The following is a 21974-nucleotide window of genomic DNA, read 5'->3' as shown; positions in this document are numbered from 1 at the left end:
TTATTTTCTTGCTTACTCTTTTAACATGTAAACTGTTATTACTTTTTATTTAGAACTTCTCATCCCTTCACAAAAGTTAATCTTTTAAACAGCTTGAAAACATTTCCATATCAAATTCAAACTTTAATCATCTGTGAGACTGAACAGTAATTTTTTACAGCAACAACACCACATGCAAAAACACAGACGTCTTTAGGGAGAACAGTACATAGTGTTCTGTATATCTGAATGTTTTTGCTCTTTTAGGAGTGTCTGCTTTTTGTCAGTACTCAGAGAAAAAAAAAACCTCTCAGCTCTCAGGCATGGCCTAGGATTAGAACTTTTAATCAGGAAAGAAGAGTTTGGAAAACACCTAAAACTACTGGCTCCTTGGTCTTGGAATGAAGCAGGGATAATAATTTTAGCTTCTAAGGGAATAGAGAAGAAGCAGACAGGCTAGTTATGCTGATTGATGATAAAGACAGAGTGATGATGACAAAGCTTATAGCAGAGACAAAATCAGAGTCAAAAAGGTAGCTCAGGGTGACAATCTGGCCCTAGTAAGTTCAGGACCAAGCAAGGGTTTGTGCACGTGATGCTTTGCCTTCTAAGGAGCCATTTATAACAAATAAGTGAGGGAATAAAAGAGAGAACAGACAAGCAATTTATCATTATGAATAGATGGATGGAACAAAATAAGTATTACAAAATAAGCCTTTTGACTGTTACTTGAGAATTAATTAGAAAGAAAGACAATAGTTATAAAGAGACTAATCAACACAAAGTCTGGACCTTGCACAAAGAACGAAGCACATAATTTTATAAGACAAGGAACAGGGTTAGATTTGTGCCTTGCTAGGTATGAGCCTCCCCTCCTTTAAGAGAAGCTGCTCCCTTGTGTAGTGTCTTTGTGGGCTGGGTTTGTGCTGTCATGTCTGCTGCCTCTTTTGTTTCTGAGGGGCTGTTGCAGCAGAACATAATTACTGCATAATCTTCATGCGTGTTAATAGGTGCAGAATGCAGAAAGGGGTTCAGTGCAGGAGTTAATTTGCTCAGTGCATGGCACATTACAACAAATGGTGGGGAGACCCTTAGGTATTCTGACACAATGCACAGAAGTCAACAGAGGTTTCAGTCAGAAAATGTCCTAACCTTAATTATCGGTGACGGGACAAAAGCGCGCGAGACTTCAGCGCGCCAACATTGCAGCACCGACAGTTCAGCGCAAGACACCAGTGCACCGCCTAAAAAGTGACTTTTAAAGAGCTCCGATGCAGGGTGTGGGGAGGAACCCCCACTTTACTTCAGACTGTTTGCGCTGCCGTTGGGGGTGTGTGGGGGTGCAACCCCCCACATTATAGAGAAAACTTAACTTTTTCTAAAAAATCATGAAAAAGTTAAGTTTACTTTATAATGGAGGGTTCCAACCCCCCCCCAAACCCCCCCCCCAATGGCAGCGCAAAGAGTATGAAGTAAACTGGGGGGTTCCCCACTCACACCCCGCATCGGAGCTCTTTAAAAGTCACTTTTTAGGCGGCGCGCTGGTGTTTTGCACTGAATTGTCGGCGCTGCAATGTCGGCGTGCTGAAGTCTCGCACGCGAATGACTATAAACCTATTTATCCAAGTTTATCAAGGGTTAAATATAAGCATATTGACTCAGCTACTAAGATTTAGAATACACTATCTCAAACAACCAGAAGTATTCCTGAGTATAGCCATTTTGTAAATCTTTAAAATACTTTTTATTAAAAATAAATAAATATGGTCTAGGTTGGAGGTGATCTAGTAATCTTGACCAAGCTATCAAGATGTTTATTTTATATTTTCCTTCTATCTGCTTATTTGATTATTAGAGATGATTGTTTTAACCATGTATTGGTCGCACCAAACAAAGTATGAACTACTTTAGGGCTCTTTTTACTAAGCCGCAGTAGCGATTCTCCTTCAGCAAATGCACCAAAGCCCATTCACTTCCTATGGGCTTCGATGCATTTGTCGAGGGAGAATCGCTACCATGAATTTGTAAAAGGGGCCCCTTCATTTTTACAGATTGTTCATTAGGAGCTTATGAAGAGTATTCCATTCTTTGTTCCTTGCTTATTTCAGTGTCATTTGAGCTGCTTTAACTGAAAATTTGGAGCGTGTAACATAGGGACGCTAATTTCCCAACTGCACATGCAAAAAGTGTTTTATCTACATAAGTCGCTTCAGCATGTTGAGGAAGGGTGGATCTTTTTCTGTCCCTGAAAAGGAATGACACAGGGCTCTGTTGGATAATAATTTTGATTCTCTGTGGACTCAGATAAGCCTCATTTTCTTATTATCTTTTTTTTTAAAAAAATTTGGCCACCATTTAGCACTTTAATTAATAGGTGTGACACGTACAGTTTGTTCATTATTGATTGAGTGAACCTTTCTCTAAAATAATCAAAGAGCACTTTGTACACAACTTTATATACAACTTTGTACACAACTTCATTGGGATTGCGTTATTTGCTTTATATACCCAACCAAAAGCCAAGAGACATGATGATGTACGGAGTGGACTCATTTAGGCACAAGCGTTACCAGTGCCACTTTTGAGATACCGTCTCGGGTAACACTGCCTATACTATCAAAAGCAGTACCCCAGTACTGAGGACTGTTTAATTAAATTTTATATATATTCTGTAGTAGATTGTGATTTTTTTTTGCATTCAACAATTTAGTGTATTGGCAAACATCAGATTCTTTGAGGACTTATTTAGTAGATGTCATGAGTCTCAGAGATGACTATTTCAGATTGTATCTAGGGCTATTATGCTGTACTGATCATTTTTATATTTTTATAAATCATCTGGATCTGTCCTGGTAGAGGCAGGTGTAATTGCCTGAGTGGATTTTGGAGTTAAGCCTGTGCCCACACCGACAGACACACATGTTAGGTGCAAGAAAAACTCTTTATTAATCCAGAAAATTGAGCCCTGTTACTTCACAGGCTCGGGGAAAGAGGAAACAGTCTTTTAGTTCAAAGGCATAAGTTTAGTTCAAAGGTATAAGTCTTTAAATGTCCTGTGGTTTACATAACCCATGATACTGTTCATGGCCAGTGGCTGCCACGCCCCAAACACAGGTTGTAACTTTCTTTCTCTAACCAGGTATCATGGTCTGGCCCCAGCCAGACTCTAGAGCAAGTCCACATATATTCAGCATAAGAAACTAGCTTAAACTAGCCAAGCAGAGAGGAACCGTTTCACCTTGAAAGTCTCTCTCACAGTTCCACTGCTTCCCTGAGTTTCTCACTTCACACACAGGCTTGCCTTTGGCCTTTAACACTTAACATCAAAGTCTTCAAATAGGTAACCAGTATCTTCCCTTATCAGTCTTTCTCACAGTAACTTGAGGGCCACTCTGCTTTCCCCAACTTCTCCTCAATCCACAGCTAGGGGAAATCTCTCCTGGAGATCTCTTGCCTCAGGGCCTTCCTGAACTACTCCACTCTAGGGCATATGAAGTCTACTCTACCTGACTCCCGTCCCCTTAACTCAGCAGAATTGTCCTACCTATAGTAAGGTGGCTTACTCTTCCACTCTGTGAGCTAACACCCCCTGGTGTAATTTCAGTATCAGTGAGGGAGTACACCTCACTCCCTCACAGTGGGTAACAAATGTAGAATGTTATATAATGCAATGTTGCATAACCATATAGCTTTAATTGTATTTCAATGTTTACAGTCAAAAGCTATGCATTCCACAGGCTGGATTTTTGGGGGGAAAGCTTGTGGAGCATGGGTCATAGAATTCTTTATAATCCCCTAAATGTAAATAAATGTGTGTGTGTGTGCATATGTTGGGGTGGGCGGGATTGGGCAGTTGGTGAATATGTTCATGTTTATGTGTTGATCTGTGTGTACATGCTTCCATGTGTATGAGTGTGACTGCATGTTTATGTGTGAATGTATGTATGTGTTTTCTCTATGGGCCATATTCTATATGGGACACCTACATTAGACACTGCTAGGTGTCATAATTGCGACCACCCAGCAATGCATCATTAGGTGTTTGATAGGTACCAGAAAATTAGGCCAGTGAAAAGCTGGCCTAATGGAGGGGTGCCTACCTAAGTCTGCTTAGGCGCTGCTAGGCATGATTCTATAACTGGCACTTAGCAGTTGATTGAGAACTGCGCTGAGTGCTGCTAAGCACTGTTTATACAATCCTATGTCTGTGATCAGGAGAGAAGATAAGAAAAGAAGGCAATTAGAAAGGTGCCAATTCCTTAATCACAATGCTACAGTGAATCATTGCTGACCTGTTTCAGAAACCAAGCCTACAGTTAAGCACCAAAAAGATCCATGCTATACTAATATTCTGCAAAAAGAGCTAAAATAGACTATCGTTTGCTAACATGGAATAACTTCCTAATACTACATATTTCAATTTTAGTGTGCAATCAGTGGCATAGTAAGGGGGGAGGGGTGGATTGACCTGAGTGCCATCTCGATGGAGGTGCTGTCACCTCTCCGCCCTGCCACACCATGCCATACTCGCGCCATCCCTCTTCCCCCCATTCCATACCTCTGTAGATCTTTGCCAGCATGAGCAACTTCTCCTGCCTGTTGCATGTGCCGGCCTGCTTCCCCTCTGAATCACTTCTGGGTCACAGGGCCAGGAAGTGACATCAGAGGGAAACCTATCGCTGGTGCATACGGCATGCTGGAGAAGCCACTCATGCTGATGAAGATTTACAGAGGAATGTGGGGGGAAGGGAGAGTGCGAGTGTGGAGTGGGGGGGAGGGGAGCGTGGAAGGAACGGTGGAGGGATATGAGTGCACGGGGGGTCACTAGAACACCAGCATCTGATATGGAAAATCCTAGTAGAGCATCACACAGGTGTCTTAAGTAGCCTGGTGAGTGGGCTAGTGAGCCTTAGAGAAGAGGACCCAGCATCCATAAGCCGCTCTAACCACTACATTTATGGTTGAAAGTGTGAACCTGCTATAACCCATCAAAATTCTACTATACTGCCATACAGGTGCCACCTGAAATCATAATCCTATCCTTCCTAGGCCCCTGTGTGCATTAATTAATGAATGAAATTAATTGAAACCAAACTGTACATCCCTAATAACTGTCCTGAACATCTCTCTGTTACTCCTGCTTGATTACAGCCATGCTATCTGCCAATTAAATGTGCTCTACAGGGACCAGCTTAAAACTCATTTTTGTGCTCTATATTTCAGCTTGTTGCCAAATAGTTAGCTCTGTCTTTAAAAGGATTGTTTATGAACTAATGCAGTAATTAACAATCCCATTCTCTAATTAATGCATGTTTTAATTAACTGTATTTGAATGATATCATCATTAATGTGATGGTGTATACATGTTATAGTTTTCCTTTCATTTAAATCAGAAAGCTAAAGATAATGATGTCTCCAGATAATCCAGTGCTGGAAGGAAACTCAGTGTTTTAAGATATTCCTGCCTCATTAGACTACTTTCTGTTCTCATTTGTCTCTACCTAAGTTGTATTATGGAGCTGAACATAAAATAAAGCCTACAGAAAATGAAAGTGGTTTTTTTTTTTATCACCCAAAGAATTTTGCTGAAATAAGGTAAATATGCTTACTTCTTAGGGATATGTAGAGATAACCTATTTTTAGTTCAGTTATGGATAATTTAGCGTTTTCCTCTAGAATTCACTATTTTATTTTTCAGCTTGTTTCATACATTTATGTTAATAAAAAATGTTTAACCCATATTAAAAATGTTAAATTCACAGATATTGATTGTATGTGCATTCATTTGCATTAAATCAAGCTTGCTACTACCAAATCAAGCATGTACTAACAAAAGCATATTCTTTTTGCATCTGTGATATCTTATGATTCAAGGAGTCATAAACCAATCTTGACATGCCTTGTATTCTCAAAACCTTTCTTCCTTGTTATAGCAGTGTCTTGTATATCTGATGATTACAGTATAGCAGCTTTCAGTAATATGAAATAGGTAACACATCACAATTGTGTGAGGAGGAGTAAATTAAGACCTATTGGACCAATATTGCTTATTTGCCAGAAGCAGATGAATGTGTATTTGCCCTGTTTACTTTTTAAAGTTACACAGACAGTAATAGACTGCTTTAATTGCTAATTGGCCCTATATTTCCATATAAAAGCGTATTGGTTTAGAGGACAGGCAAAGTTACTGGATATAGCAGTGATATTCAGTGGTTATCTGGAGACAGTGTAGTGTTTGTTTTAGAAGGTTCATGATTGATTTGCTCATGTATTTCACATGTATATATCACATAGTACATGTGAAACCCTGCTTCAAAAAGGCGATACTTGCTCGTATGCATGTAAATCCATAGAACATAGATGTTTCAAGGGGGCATGATTTGGGCAGAACTAAAATCTACACATGCATTCCCTGATTCAGAAGGGGACTACACATGTATGTAGAAAAAAAATTGCTGTTCAGATGTACACCTGCTCAAACGCACATACATGTTTTAAGAGCTGATTTCCTGCTAGCTCTTTACATGAGGGATTAAAAGAACTAGCCTCCTTAATCCCTCTTGTTAATTTCCTCTTACAAATAGAAAAACCAAAACAAATCAAAAAGATTGTGGACCCTGTAGGTAATCAGCTGTAGTTATTCATATAGGTGTTTAAAATGGCTGACATAAATATGCAAATGCCATCCCTTGCACGTGTACATCAATATTTCATAAACACGCAATTGTAGGTTGCTGCATTCTGCTGTTGATTTATTCAACGTTTATAATTCTAAATTGTGTGTCCCTGCTGCATGTGCTGCCACATACATGTTATTTTAGAAAAAGCTCTACTTTGACAGATCATTCTCTAAAATAGTACTGGAACTGAACATATCCCAACCTGGAAGTATAAATTCCAGTTTTTGCTTTCTATCCAAAATGGGACTTCACAGAGGAAAATCCTAGTGAAGGACCTTGGATGTCTGACAAAAGTACATATATGAATGGAGTAGTGTGAGCTGGAATGGTCAAAATGCCCATCCCACCTGTGCTCCTCCAATGTGAATGCCCTCCTCGCAGTTATGCTCAGATTAGTGTTTTCTAAATCGATCCTGGGGTACCCCCTTGCCAATCACATTTTCAGGATATTTGTATGTGTCCAACCCCTTGATCTGAAGGGAAACAAGATGCAGTTTATGCAAATCAATCCCATGCATATTACTGCTACTACTGCTTATTATTTATATAGTGCTGAAAGGCGTATGCAGCACTTTACATTTTGACATTTATAGATGGTCTCTGCTCGGAAGAGCTTACAATCTAACTTGGACAGACAGACATGACATATAGGTGGGCTTTTAACTGGGCCTTGAACATTGCCAGAGACAGAGCCTGCCGTAGGGATTCAGGTAGCTTGTTCCAAGCATACGGCGCAGCAAGGCAGAAGGGACGGAGTGGAACATAGATGTCCGGAGATAGACCTGTTTTTGAAGCATTTAAGTGCCAAAAAGGTACCCAAACTGACAAAATGACTACTAGAGGGATTAAATAATGCCTCTCACACTCCCCTAGTAGTCACTAACTCCCTCCCACCCTTCAAAAAATTTGAACAAGCTGAGTGATTGGGCAAATAGATGGCAGATGAGCTTCAATGTAGAGAAATGTAAGGTCTTGCACGTAGGGAAAGGAAACCCGATGTACAACTACACGATGGGGGGGAAGGTATTGGGGGAAGGCAACCTTGAAAAGGACTTGGGGGTCTTGGTGGATAAAACAATGAAGCCAGTGGCACAATGCACAGCGGCCTCCAAGAAGGCAAACAGAATGTTGGGCATTATCAAAAAAGGTATCACTACCAGAACCAAAGAAGTTATCCTTCCGCTGTATCGGGCGATGGTGCGCCCGCACCTGGAGTACTGCGCTCAATACTGGTCGCCGTACCTCAAGAAGGATATGGCGATACTCGAAAGGGTTCAAAGAAGAGCAACAAAAATGATAAAAGGCATGGAAACCTTTCATATGCGGAGAGGCTGGAGCTTTTTTCCTTGGAAAAGCGGAGACTTAGAGGGGGACATGATAGAAACTTACAAGATCATGAAGGGTATAGACAAGGTAGAGAGGGACTGATTCTTCAGACTTGCGGGGGTAACAATAACAAGAGGGTACTCGAGGAAATTGAAGGGAGACAGATTCAGAACAAATGCTAGGAAGTTCTTCTTCACTCAGAGGGTGGTGGATACCTGGAACGCGCTTCCAGAGGAGGTGGTAGAGCAGAGTACGATTTTGGGGTTCAAAAAGGGATTGGACGAATTCCTGAAGGAAAGGGGAATTGAGGGGTATTGGTAGAGGGATACTATACAAGGCAAAATGTTGTATGTAAAAGATCACTAACAGGTCTTTGACCTGGAGGGCCGCCGCAGGAGCGGACTGCTGGGCACGATGGACCTATGAACTGACTCAGCAAAGGCGATGCTTATGTTCTTATGAATGAAACAGTATATATCTGTCTCTAGAACACCAGCATCTGGTATGGGAAATCCTAGTAGAGCATCACACAGGTGTCTTAAGTAGCCTGGTGGGTGGGCTAGTGAGCCTTAGAGAAACGGACCCAGCATCCATAAGCCGCTCTAACCACTACATTTATGGTTGAAAGTGTGAGCCTACTAAAACCCACCAAAAGTCTACTATACTGCTACCTGCAGCCATAAGGGCTATTGGGGTGGTAAACAGGTAGGTATAGTAGGTTTTGGGGGAGTTTTAGAGGGATCACCATACATTATAAGGGGGTTATGGTGAGATGTACTTCTAGCACCCCTTTTTTGAAATTCAGAGCCGTTCCCTTTAAGGTGTCCAATTGCTCTGCTGGCATGTCTGTGTGGCCAGTGTAGTATAAATGGCTTTGGTTTGGATGTTTTTGTGGTCGAAAATGGCCAAAAAAAGGCAGGCATCCTAAGATGACTAAGTAGGTGATTAAAAAAAAAAAAAGTGGACATCCAGCGGTTTTGAAAATACAAGTTTATCCACCCTGACATTTGGACGTCTTGAGGGAACCATCCAAAGTCGGACTTGGACACACATTTGAAAATGGCCCTCTATATCTGTTAAAGCACAAAAAAGTCATGGATTGATCATTATTCTTTCCTTTTTCTGGCCATGGGTCCCTGATTTCTGTTCATTCTGGATGTCATACAGTAATGCACTTATTTGCAGCCAATACGACATATGCAAGTTCATTACAGAAAAATGGATACACATTTGAAAAGGACTTTAAGATATAATTTGATTCAAAGAATTTTTCAAGACAATAGTGCTGTGTCAACTTACTCACAAACTGCAGGGAAAGACAGACCCACAAAGGCACTAGATAGATATTCGGTATACATTTCATTAGCTACTCCTTCCAGGTAGTATTTCTGCCATGTATCCTCTTCAATCTGACAAAAGAAAATAAAGAAAAAATGTTCAGCTTCTAATATCAGCTTCTACAAAACTGAAGTCATCTTACAGTAAGCAACATAATAAAAAAGAACAATTCTGAATTTATAAGGTGCATTAAACTGAAAAGTAGTTAATGTACCAATATTTAAGCATCAATTTCTGGAATCCAGTAGATTACAGAACTTGAGGCAAAATGGATTCACTAGAGGCAGGTCTTGTCAGACAAATCTGATCAATTTCTTTGACTGGGTGTTCAGAGAATTGATTAGAGGGAGAGTACTAGATGTGATGTATTTAGATTTTAGCAAAGCCTTTGACTGTTCCACACAGCAGGGGTGTAGCCAAGGGTCTGCCTGGGTCGGTCTGCCCACCTAATTTGGATTCAGGCCTGCCTACCCAGCAGTGGAGGAGAACGAGATGTTGGACATGGGGTAGTATGGGAGGGAGGGAGAGATACACAGCAGCTGGAGAGGGGAGAAAGGGGGGAGATGGAATCAGAAACAGAAGGGAGTGATGCCAGACAAAGGAATTGAGAGAGAGATAAATGCTATACCATGACGGAGAGGGCAGGAGGGAAGAGAGAAGGGAAAGGAAGAGGTCAGGTCATGAGAGTGAGGAGGAAAAGGGAGTTAGATGCTAAGCTCGAAAGGTGGATGGAGAGAGATGCTGAGAATGGTGGAACCCTATTAGAGAGGTCGGGAGGAGGAGGAGAGAGTGGTAAGGAAATCAATGAGAGGATAATGATTAAAGAGGATAGAAATGTGTTAATGAGGAGTAGATTAAAGATAAAAGGGAATGGAGGGTTCAGGAAGGAGTGAGATGGGGAATGGGAAAGCTAGTGGGTAAAAGAAGATGATGAAAATTTGATAGGTAACTAAAAAATAAAAAGGATGAGAAGGAGGAGAAAGAGGCTGAAAAGAGCTAAATAGGAATGACCAGTATATCAGAGGCAGGTATAGTGAGGGAATAGATAGGCGATAGAAGAAAAGACAAATGAATAGTAGCAACTTGAAGAAGAATTAGCAGACAGACACCACAGCAGAAAAGAAATGAAAGCAAAATAAAGACAATAAAGATAGGAAAATATTTTTAATGGAATGAGTTCCAGAGGAAGTGGTAACAGTAGTTAGCGTAGTTGGATTTATACAAGGTTTGGACATGTTCCTAGAGAAAAAGTCCATATTCTGCTATTGAAACAGACATGGGAAAAGCCACCGCTTGCCCATGGATTGATAGCATGGAATGTTGTTACTATTTGGTTTTCTGCCAAGACCTGGATTGACCACTGTGGAAATAGTGTACTGGGCTGGTAAAGCTATTCCTACGTGGAATTATGTTAGCTTTGGGAAACAAGCATCGCAAATATCTTTGTATTGTATTCTATAGAAAAGAAAATGCTTTTCTGTTTTTATGTCTGTAGGTTTGAGTACATGCTAAGTTTAACTTAGAAACCACTCTCTTAGATCAACATTAGCGTTCAAATCAGTGATTCAACGGTTAATGTTAATTAAGAGAATGAATCGCTGATTTGAACGCTGATGTTGATCTAAGAGAGTGATCATAGGACTGGTTTCTAATCAGAACATATGACGATTTTAACGGATTATGAACACTGTGAACACTGAACACTGATTGGGTTAAGCTCATGGACTGTAGCAGTAAAAGAAGAAGAAGAGAAAGGAATTTGAATTGATTCATCTTGAGTTAAGTGTACATTGTTTTAATACCTTAATGAATTTTGAAGATCAATGGATGATTCTAATTGATTAAATTTGCAGGACAATGGTAGCTCAACCCATTTTTCCACTAGATACCACTTCAAAATCACTGTATTTTGTAGTCATATAGGTTTTATATAATGTTATTGGAAATAAAATGGATTCTTTAGGATGAATTTAAATTCAATTAAATAAATCAAATGAAAAATGAATTGACATTCTGAGTATAGTTTAATGTGATGAATTGAATGTTAGCTAGTTTGTTTGAATATCCCATTGTGTAAGTTTGTGTTTAAGTAAAATCATAGACAAAAATAACTGCATAATTCAATTTCAAGAACAGTGTGAGCAAACAAGTACATCCAGCACTCTTGACAATGCACAAAGAGAAAAATATATCTGCAACGCATGTATCTGCAGACGTCTATTTCTTTTCTATCTCCAAAATTAGCCCTATAGCATTTTAAACATTTCTGAATATTGGTGCATAAAGATATTTCACAGTTTCTCAACTATACAAAAGCAGCAATCTTCAAATAGTTTATATTGGCAGCCAAGGGGAAAGTGTTGCAATCTCCCCTGCTTTTTAATTTAACAAAATAATCAGAATCGTTTAGTGCTGAAGCAGAAACAGCCTGTCATCCTAATGCACGATCAGGAGTCAAATTTCCTACTGTGAAGATTGCAACTTGCTGTCTGTACTTTTCCCATCTCCCAGTTATAGTGTCAATAACAACCTATTTATTGTACAATATGGGCTAATAAACTGGAGCCTAAGAAGCCAGATTTCATTTTCAGTACAGGTTTCAGTTGGAAGTTATGGGCTCTAACCACCAACAAAATTGCATGCATTTGTCATTTTTTTTCTTTACTATACTGAAGAGCTACAGAAAACAATTTTATCCTGTTTATAATGGAAGGTTGTGTATCTTGCTATCTTCACAAATAATATATGTTGTGTTCTGCTGCTAATCGAAATATTTTTTTTTTGAAGATCAAGAACTACCTCTAGCAATTACTCAGGCCTGTCCTAAGAATTGCATTGGTTTATCTCAAAGTATTCCCTATTTGAAGGATGACATGAGTGCTGAATTGTATCTTTTGAGCTGCTGTGAAATTTCGGAGAGTGAACAAAAAGCATTGGTTAAACCATCCTCCATCACATCCTTCCTTCCACACTGTATCACTTGATAAGAGAGGTGTGATTCATTCAGTAAATTTTATGTTCTTCCACTGCACTACATTATAGTTCCCAATATCTTATGTCGTGGGCATGTTGTGCTTGGTGTTTTATGGTAGCAAACTCGAAACCTCTAATCTTGAAGTCACTAGTCTGAAATCTTTTGAGCTTTCTGCCTAGAATTCTCGATTAAATTTCATGGTTCTATCTACCACAGGCATTAATTCTGCACTTGAAGGTGAAAGACATGGGTTTTATACCAAATACACCAACTGATAATGTTCAAAAAGGGCACTGATCCCTTCACGGTGTCCAAATGACTGAATTACATGCAGTTTTTATAAAGAGACCTGAACATCCTTTTTAACCTTAGGGATGTTAATTTTGTAACAGGGCACCTTGACAGAGCAGGTAGATAGGGGCAAATGTTGTGCCTAATTTATGGAAGCAACCTAGGAGTTTATCAAATCGTGCATTCAGCACTGTTGCTCTTACCCTTCATGGTCTAGCGTGGCACAATGATGACACTCAGGCGTTTATCAACTCATGTGGAATTTATTTGGCCGCAGCCATAACAGCACAATTACATCAAACTGTTATCAACTGAACATAATAATCATGCATGAATGGTGATGAACTGTACACTGTAACCGCACTTCTGAAAATGGCATAACACGTAATGTACATCACCAGGCAACATATAATCAACCGATGATCAGGCGCACAGCATATGCCTCTCTATCCCCGCACAATGTGGGGTGCCGTACAAGCTTCCCTGGCTCACCGGACCCTTCCCTTTCAAGGAGGTGTCTCCTTGTCAGCGGTACGTTGCTGTGAAGATCCCAGGATCGCCGTCTGGAAAGGGCGACCTCCCTTCCGCTTCACACTCTTCTCCTAACCCCCCCACCCCCGCTTCCATCGTTGATTGGCCTTTTCTTCTCCTCCCTTCCCCCTCCCCCCTCCCATCTTTTCCGCTCCGGCTTCGGCCGATTTGGCCGCGCTCCTCCCTATACGGAATCGGAGCTTGTTCTATACTTTTATTTTAGGGCAAGATTCTGTAAAAGGCACCTACAAAAAAAGGTGTCAATCACGCTTAGGTGCTTTTAACAGAGTTGTGGGTACCGGCGCCTAAGAAAAAGTGTTGATACCAGTAATGTAGGCCAGGGTGGATGGACTACACAGGTCTTTTATCTGCCATCATTTACTATGTTACTACGACTTACATTTCCAGCACCTAGGTTTTACGGAGAATTGTGCATGGAAATAAGCACGCCTACTTTGACCTTTGCCACCACTAGATGCAATGCCGTAGTTGCCTACTTCCTTAACGAGTTTTAAATCCATTTTTAATGGCACTGTCAATTACCATGCCAATTAAATCAATTAAGTTGTTGGGGTGGACAGACAGATGTGTTGCGTTCCCGTTGGAGCCGGGATTTGGGGCTGCCATTGGAATCAATTGGCCTCCTTGCTCTGATTAAACGGATTCCAGGGATTTCTGTCAATGCTGAATTGTGAGAGTGCCAATTCCACACCGTTCACCAGGTATATTTTACACAGGTGCAGCTCTTTCATTTGGGTTATGCCACTTCTTCCGATTGCCAAAAATGTTCTCAGCAAGCCCACTCATTTTTTCAAGTGTTTTGGTTGTGTCCAACAGCTAAACGCTTTTGTAGGAGAGTACTGACTTTTGCTGAGTGTTTGTTTCACTGCTCCTTGCCCTTCTCAGCTGCGGGTTTGTTATTAGATAAGTATGAAGTGTTTCGACTTCCTGCTTGGGGGCCTAGACCAGTGTTCTTCAACCTTTTTACACCTATGGACCGGCGGAAATAAAATAATTATTTCGTGGACCGGCAAACTACTAAGACTGAAATTTTTTTAAAAAACCATCGCCGCCCCATCCCCGCGAGCTCAGTCCCACAAACCATCTGATCCCATCCGCACAAGCCTCAAATAGTTATGATTTTATATTGAACATATTTTATTAAAGTATAAAAAGAAACAATATTCTATACAATTGTCATTTTATAAATACAAATAATACAGGGCAAAGATCAACAAAACCCCTGTCTCCCCTCCCCTTCACATATATCCCCTCTACTATCAAGAAAACTGAATAAGCCAAATTATTACAAAATGCTACACAAATATCATGTAACAGAATACCACAGTCACACATGACAGGAATGGTGTTAGGGGAGTGGAACTAGGGCAACTGCCCCCTGGTCAGAGAGAGCCCTAAGCCAGCTGGAAGCTAAAGAAGCACTGCCTGGGCTTTGCACTCCCCAGTTAAGTCTAGCAAGATACATATTTCAAATCTGATATATTTGAATCACAAGCTAGAAATAAAATTATTTTTTTCTACCTTTTGTCGTCTCTGGTTTCTGCTTTCATTGCCTTTTCACTCTCTTCCAGCCAGTGTCTGCCCTAAGAACATAAGAATTGCCACTGCTGGGTCAGACCAGAGGTCCATCATGACCAGCTGTCCACTCACGCGTACCATGGCCCAGTACAGTGGCATGATAACCTTCTCTGTCTCTTCAGTCCAGCATCTGCCCCTTCCACTCACTGTCTGTCTTTCTCTGCCATCTCTCCTCCTGCCACCCCCCCCCCCCAATTTGGTCTGGCATCCATCATCTTCCTTCTGTTCCCCTCATGGTCTGGCATCTCTGTCCTTCCCTCCACCCTGTGGTTTTTAGCACTCTCTCTTCTCATTTCCTCCAGTCAGATCTGATATCATTCTCTGCTCTCTCTTCCCTTTTCTTCTCTGGTCTTCCTTCTCTATTTTCTGCCTCCATCTAAATTAAATTCTTTCTTACTATTTAGTCCTGTTTCCCTCTTTTCACTGTGTCTACTCACAGCTTGTCACCCCTTTCCCTCACCCCTCCATTATCTTACTATTTTCTTCCACCTTTATTTATCTCCTCCTTCCATCCTGTATGTGTTCTTTCCCCACTTCCATTCAGCATCTGCTCTCCCCTCTCAACTGACATCCATCTGTCTTCTGTTCTCTCTCCCTTCTTCCCACTTCCATCATCTGTCCCCTTCTCACTCTCATCTCCTCCATTCCATCATCTGCCCCTTTTCTCTCTATCCCCCCCCCCAACTTCCATCATCTGCCCCCCTTCCCCTCACCTTTGCAGGTCACTTTCTTTCCCCTGAGGGTGGCTCATGTCAGAGGGGAAGCTTTGGCCGAGCAGAACCGCTTGCAAGGAACAGTTGAACTTACTTGATTGATGTCGATGCCGTTGCCGTTTGAAGGAAAAAAAAAAAAGGGACCTGCAAAGGCGAGAGGAAGGGAAACCTCCAGGACAGCTGCTCTTTGCCCTCCTTCAGCGGCCCAAGAGTCCAGACCAACAGCGGCAGCTCTGTGTACTTTTAACTTCGGCACAGAGCTGCCCCTAAGCAGTAGTTTAGCGAGGTTTCATGAGGCAGCCTTGGGGCCTTTGATAGCCGGCCCGCTTCGATGATGCGATGTGGGCCGGCCTAGCAAAGGCCCCAAGGCTGCCTTATGAAACCGCGCTAAACTATTGATTAGGGGCAGCTCTGTGCCGAAGTTAAAAGCATACAGAGCTGCCGCTGCTGGTCTGGAGGTGCGGAGACAAGGCAGGAGGCAAACGCGGTGGAAGGCAGGAGTCCCAGCACAGCGACTGCAACAGGAAGTTGCAAGTCAGCTGACGCCGGCCTTTCGTTGCGGCGGGGACCAAATCCTTCGTGGACCGGGAAGATTTTTTTGTGGACCGGCACCTGTCCGCGGACCAGCGGTTGAAAAACTGTGGCCTAGACAATTTATGAGGAAGCTGGGTGTGTTTGGTAAAAATGAGATCCTTTCAGTTTGGACATCTGGGGTTCCCCCTTCTTATTGGAGCTGGAGGAATCGCTTACACTCTTTATTATTCATGGAGCATCAAGCGTCGCAACATAGTCCTCAGGATAAGAAGCGTTTCCTTTAAATTTGGGACCCCTACATTCAGGTTCTACCTCCAAGGTCCCGGAGTGAAATTTTGAATCTCTTATAAGTCAACGTGGAGGGCCTGTGGCGGGGGTGGGGGGTGGGGAAGGGGGCATGGAGGCATCGGTCTTTCAGTTTTTGTTGTTTTTTAATCTTCTCTCTATGTCTTTCATTTAATTTTAATTTTCTTTGCAGGGCCAAGTGAGGTGTTTCTCTCTCGAGCTTGGATGGATCCTTTTGGTCATTTCTCTGTCTCATGGGTGACTTGTACATGCTTTTCTTGTCTTTCATATTTTCTGTAATTTGAGTGGGTACACATGGGGTAGGATGGGAGTTGCTTATGAATTGTTTTGCAGAATTGGGAAGACACCGATTATGCTGTTCTGTACTTGATGTTGTGCTGTGTCCATTGTGATGTCTTCAATAAAAAACATTTGACTATATATAAATCAATTAAGTTAGGTACAAATTAATTAAGGTAGGCACAATCAAAGCACCTACCGATGCCTAAATTACAGCACCATTTATAGACTATGGCTCTTACTTTCCAAAAAAGCTCTTGTTCAAAATTATTCCTGCTCGGAGGTATGAGTAACCACATCCTTTTTATGTACTGATAGGAATTGGCATGTATCTGTGTATTTTATTAAATAAATGCATAAGTCAAAATGCTACCCCTAATGCTGCCTATTTCCCACCCAAGGGAATGCCTATGAGGGGCTGCTGAAAGCCCAACCAACCAACTTCCTAAATTCTGAGCATTATGTTGCCACTGTAGCTAAAAAAAAAAAAAAGCGTTATTTTATTTTGCAAAGTGGCAATTTGCAGAAACAAAATTCTAAGTTTTGACATTGTTTCAGATCATTGCTTGAGCCATATCCACATCATTCTCTCCTTGGCTGGACTGAGAAGTTTTCAGCACCCACTCGTATATGTGTTTACATGAGTATAGGTAGTATCCCTCTCATTTCATAATCTTGCATGCAAAAATGTGTATGCAGATTATAGAATAGTGCTAGTTATGCATGCAACAAATGATAAATTAGGCACTAATTGGAAGTAACTACCAATACTTATCTAAAATTGAAGCTATTTGGTGCTAGTTGGCATTAATTGCACTTAAACTGCATAAAAAAACAAAATTTATTACAATTCAATGGTGAGAGAGCACAAAACCCATAAGGAATCAAACTAATTAAATATTTGTAAGTGGGAACTTCAGTAACTTAGTGATATACACCACTCCCAGGTTGTGTGATCGCTAGTAATAGCTGTACGTGGGAATAATCCCAAACTGCTGATGCACTAGTTACAGCATAATGATTCTCTCTGAAATAGAAAGTTATGCTCTAATAAATGTCCAATGGTTTAATATACCCTCTCAGTTCATAGTGAACCCCTTCAAAAGTGTGAAAAAGGTGAAAAATAAATAGTGTAAAACACTGGAAGTGCTAAACTCAAACACTTCGAACACTTATCTTACAGTTGAATTTTCAAATGTAAGTCCGATGAGCCTCATTTCAATTCTTTGCCTCAGGGACTTTCTGAAGTAGCCCAAATCATGAGTAGGGGTGTCCAATATACTTATCACCCTCAACAATTGAGGCTATTGAGATTAATTGCAATTAAGTCAGTATTCTATAACCTTAGCATGTAAATTCTCTCGCACATGAATTTATAGAAAACCCCCCAACATTCTACATCCAAATAAAACAGGCTTCAGGCAGCATTACTCAACGGAACACTCATTAATCGGCATGTCTACTTCCATACTTTACTACCTGGATCACCATAAATCTGTTCTTATAATTTCTATTGATCTTTTATCTGCCATCGACACAATTGACCATAACCTTCTTTTGGATAGACTACAGACTACTGGCATTACGGATCAGGTCCTCTCTTGGTTTAGATTCTATTTCACTAATCGTTCCTCGACTGTCTTTCAACAATACTACTTCAGAAAGCTTCTCAGAAACCCATGGTATTCCCCAAGGGTCCATCCTCTCGCCACTTTTGTTTAATATCTTTCTTGCACCCTTGATGACTCTCTGCCAATCCGTCGGCCTTAACATATTGGCTTACGCTGACGATATTCAGCTTTTTCACCCGTTGGACATCAATAACCCTCTTGAAACAACAGCAATCAATATGAAACTCGAACAAATTCATCAATGGCTTGATGCTAACAGATTAGCTCTCAATGTTAATAAATAAAATGTTATGCTCTTCCCTTGGAAAGACAATCTTAAACTTAATTTTCCAATCACTATTGAGGGTGTCAGTCGATCAGTAATATCAAGATCTTAGGTGTTATATTTGATCAAAAACTAACCTATCATGACCATATTAGTAGCATTGTCAAATCAACTTTCTTCAGACTACATCAAATTCATTCTATTTCAAAATTCTTATGCCCCAAGTCACTTAACACATTAATTCACTCACTGGTAATTTCAAAAATTGATTATTGTAATACTTTATTTAAGGGAATAGCCCAAAAGGAAACAAGACATCTACAGATCATTCAAAATGCCTCAATTAAACTTATTACATAAGCCAAGAAATTTGACCAGGTGTCGCCCCTCCTTAAGAAAGCACATTGGCTTCCAGTTGTTCATCACATAACATATAAAATATGTTTGCTAACTCTCAAGTCCCTTCTTTATAAAACACCTGCCTTCATTCATAGGCTCTTGATTCCTTACACTCCAGCAAGATTACTTAGGTCTAACGATCAACATTAACACACGGCGGCAATACATCTTCTCCGTCACAGCTTCCCAAACATGGAAGTCCCTCCCCATTCATTTAAGGGAAGAATGCAACCTTGACAGATTCAAGAGCAAGTTAAAATGCTTTCTTTTTAAAGATGCATTTGACTGCTAGAAAGCTAGATTAGGAGCCTCTAATGAATCTTATTTTCTGACTTATTTTAAGTCTACTGCTTTTAACCTTCCTGTTGTTTTCTCCTTATTTGTCTTATTTGCTATCAACAATTTGTATTTCTTTCTCCATTTTTTCCTTCTATTTAGTATGCTCTGTCAGATTAGTCGTATTTGTTTGTTTTGTACCCTCAGAAATTTGTAATTTTACTTTTTGTACATCGCTTAGAATTTTGAATAAGTGATTAATCAAATTTTTAATAAACTTGAATGTAAAATGGGGTGAACAGGGAAGGGGCATGGGTGAGTCAAGGATATTAACACTTATACTCTACGATTACAGCATACTGGCAGATATGTGCACAATATTTACCAGCAGACATTTACACAGTTATTGATATGGGTAAGCGGCCACACCTAAATTCTGGTGTGCAAATTCAAACATTCCATATATGGGACACAGACTGTGCAAGTCTGCCTAGTATCATCAGCCTTAGTTCTTCAATATATACCAATCTTGCCCTCTTTTTTTTATTTATTCTTTATTGATTTTTCAAACTTCAATAGTGCAATACATAAAGTGTAGCATACATTAATACAATAAAAGCACATTCATCTTACACAAATTCATACCCAACCATTTACTCCACCCACCAATGCAGAAATCTCATTTGAAAAGAAACCTGCATCAGGCTTCTACGGCAAAGCTGATTATTTTTCCTTTTAATATTTTGCTTGTCTTTTATGTTCTTTACTTTCTTTTTTGGATCTCAGTTCTCTGACGCCCTGCCTGTCTCTTTGTCGCCCTTCGAGCCTGTGGTTTTAACCCACGGGTTTAACCAGGGATGTTTTCTCCTTCCCCCATCACCCCTACAACTGTGTCCGTGCAGACAAGCAGAACTGTTCCATTAACCTCCCCCCCTCCCTTCCTTGTTTTCGCTTGTGTGGCATGCGCAGACCATCTACAGGCAAAGAAGATGCTCTGCGCATGCGTCAGGATCGTTCTTCACAATTACTCTGGGGGGTCTGTGGGGGGGCATGCCTCCAATCGCGTCCATTTGCATGCAGACTCATTGTGAATCGGTCTCCCAGTCACAAATTGGATCGGATTGCCCACGGATCAAATTTCTCCCTGTATGTGTAACCAATTTGATACTTCTAACAAACATTTTTTAATTTGAGAAGAGATAGGGGTTGGAATTGGAAGTATGGTAAACAATCGAGATGTCATCTGCATAGAGGTACATACTAAGTCTGGAGGATTGTATCAAAGAGATCAGGGAGCAAAGAAAGAGATTAAAAAGAGTTAGGGACTAGATGGATCTCTGAGAGACAGCAACCCCTTGTGCATTGGGAGATGCTCATTTTGGACAGAATAGTTGCCCAATCCTTGCTTATAAATGTCACTTCCTTCTTGCTTTGGACAGTCTATACAGCTTTCAAGTTTCTTTATTGTTGATATACCGTCTATCAAAACAAGTGTCTAAATGGTGTACAATATAAAAAGATTGAAGAAAACAATTAAAATAGGTAAATAAAAGCAATATTTTATCAAATATTAAAAATACTAGACGGATTCACATTGATGTACATGGAACAAACGGGAAGTTGGGGAGGGAAAGGATTTTTAAAATACATCGAAGTAAAATTTGTAAAAAAGGAAGATAAATGGGTAGTGGTAAAACATTCGGATGGGGATCGCTTCAGAAGAAGCATTTGGTGTTTCAAGGCTTCACAAGAGTTAAAGGTTTGAGAAGTGGAAGCTGGTACTAGAGAGTAAAGGCGTCTTTAAAGTGAAAAGTTTTAAGTTTGGCTTTAAATTTTTCAAGAGAGCTTTCTAATCAAAGATCTAATGGGAGGGCATTCCACAGAGAGGGGGCGGTGACTGAAAAAATGGATTTGCGAGTGGTATCGTAAAACAGTTCACGTATTGACGGTATGGAAATTAGGTTTTTATTGTTAGATTTGAGGACCCTGTATGATGAGTATGGGATCAAAAGTTTATCTTTGAATGCCGGTTGGTTAGAGATTTTTGTTTTAAAGGTGAGGATGAGTATTTTATAGTTGAGGCGATGAGTGATGGGTAGCTACTGTGCTTTGCGGAGGAGAGGAGTGATATGGTCAAATTTTTTTGCATGATAGATTAATTTGACAACAGTGTTTTGCAATAGTTGTAAACATCAAATTTATTTCTGGGTTATACCTTGATAAAGAGCATTGTAGTAGTCTATGGTTGAAATTACAAAACAGTGAATCAGGATATTGATAGGGGAGATCAAGAAAAGAAGAGATAGAGCAGATGAGCCTAAGCTTATGAAAACGTTTCTGCATAACTGTACTAATTTGTTGATGAAAGGTGAGGTCCTTGTCTAGAATGACTCCAAGAAGTTTGACTTTACTGTCCATTTGAATTGGGGAAGAATCAATACAAATGGGTAGACATAGATGTTTATCTGGACAGAGCGAGAAAAGGACACTAGTAGTTTTAAGGATGTTCAATGAAATTTTGTTGTCCGAAGTCAGAAGCTGATTTTATTGAGTTTTTGATTGATTTCAGTTATTTCATCAGGTGATGTAAGATTTAGGGGGTGGAGTAGTTGGATATCATCAGCATATGTAAATACAGTGAAACCTATAGATTAGGCCAAAGTAAGTAATGGTGTTAAGAATATATTAAAGAGAAGGGGGAGACATAATTGAGCCTTGGGGGACTCCATAGCTTTGGTAAACAGTGGAGAAAATAGTCATTGAAACTAACTTTATAGTTTCTGTCCTGAAAGTAGGAAGAGAACCATTGCAGAACTGTACCAGAGATACTGATAGATTCCAGTCATGTAAGGA

General features: G+C 40.4%; 1 protein-coding gene across 4 annotated transcripts in view; it reads right to left on the bottom strand.

The window, feature by feature from the left end:
• The window catches only part of KCNMA1 (potassium calcium-activated channel subfamily M alpha 1), a 1372671-nt gene that overhangs the window by 431261 nt on the left and 919436 nt on the right, over positions 1-21974 (bottom strand). For all 4 annotated transcript variants that reach the window (XM_033940852.1, XM_033940853.1, XM_033940854.1 and 1 more), the window contains exon 15: positions 9285-9394. In XM_033940852.1, coding sequence (XP_033796743.1) covers positions 9285-9394 — 110 coding nt within the window. The remainder of the gene's footprint in view (positions 1-9284; positions 9395-21974) is intronic.

Source organism: Geotrypetes seraphini, chromosome 4, assembly GCF_902459505.1.
Source record: "Geotrypetes seraphini chromosome 4, aGeoSer1.1, whole genome shotgun sequence".
NCBI classification, from domain to species: domain Eukaryota; kingdom Metazoa; phylum Chordata; class Amphibia; order Gymnophiona; family Dermophiidae; genus Geotrypetes; species Geotrypetes seraphini.
This window is presented reverse-complemented; position numbering and strand designations above follow the sequence as displayed.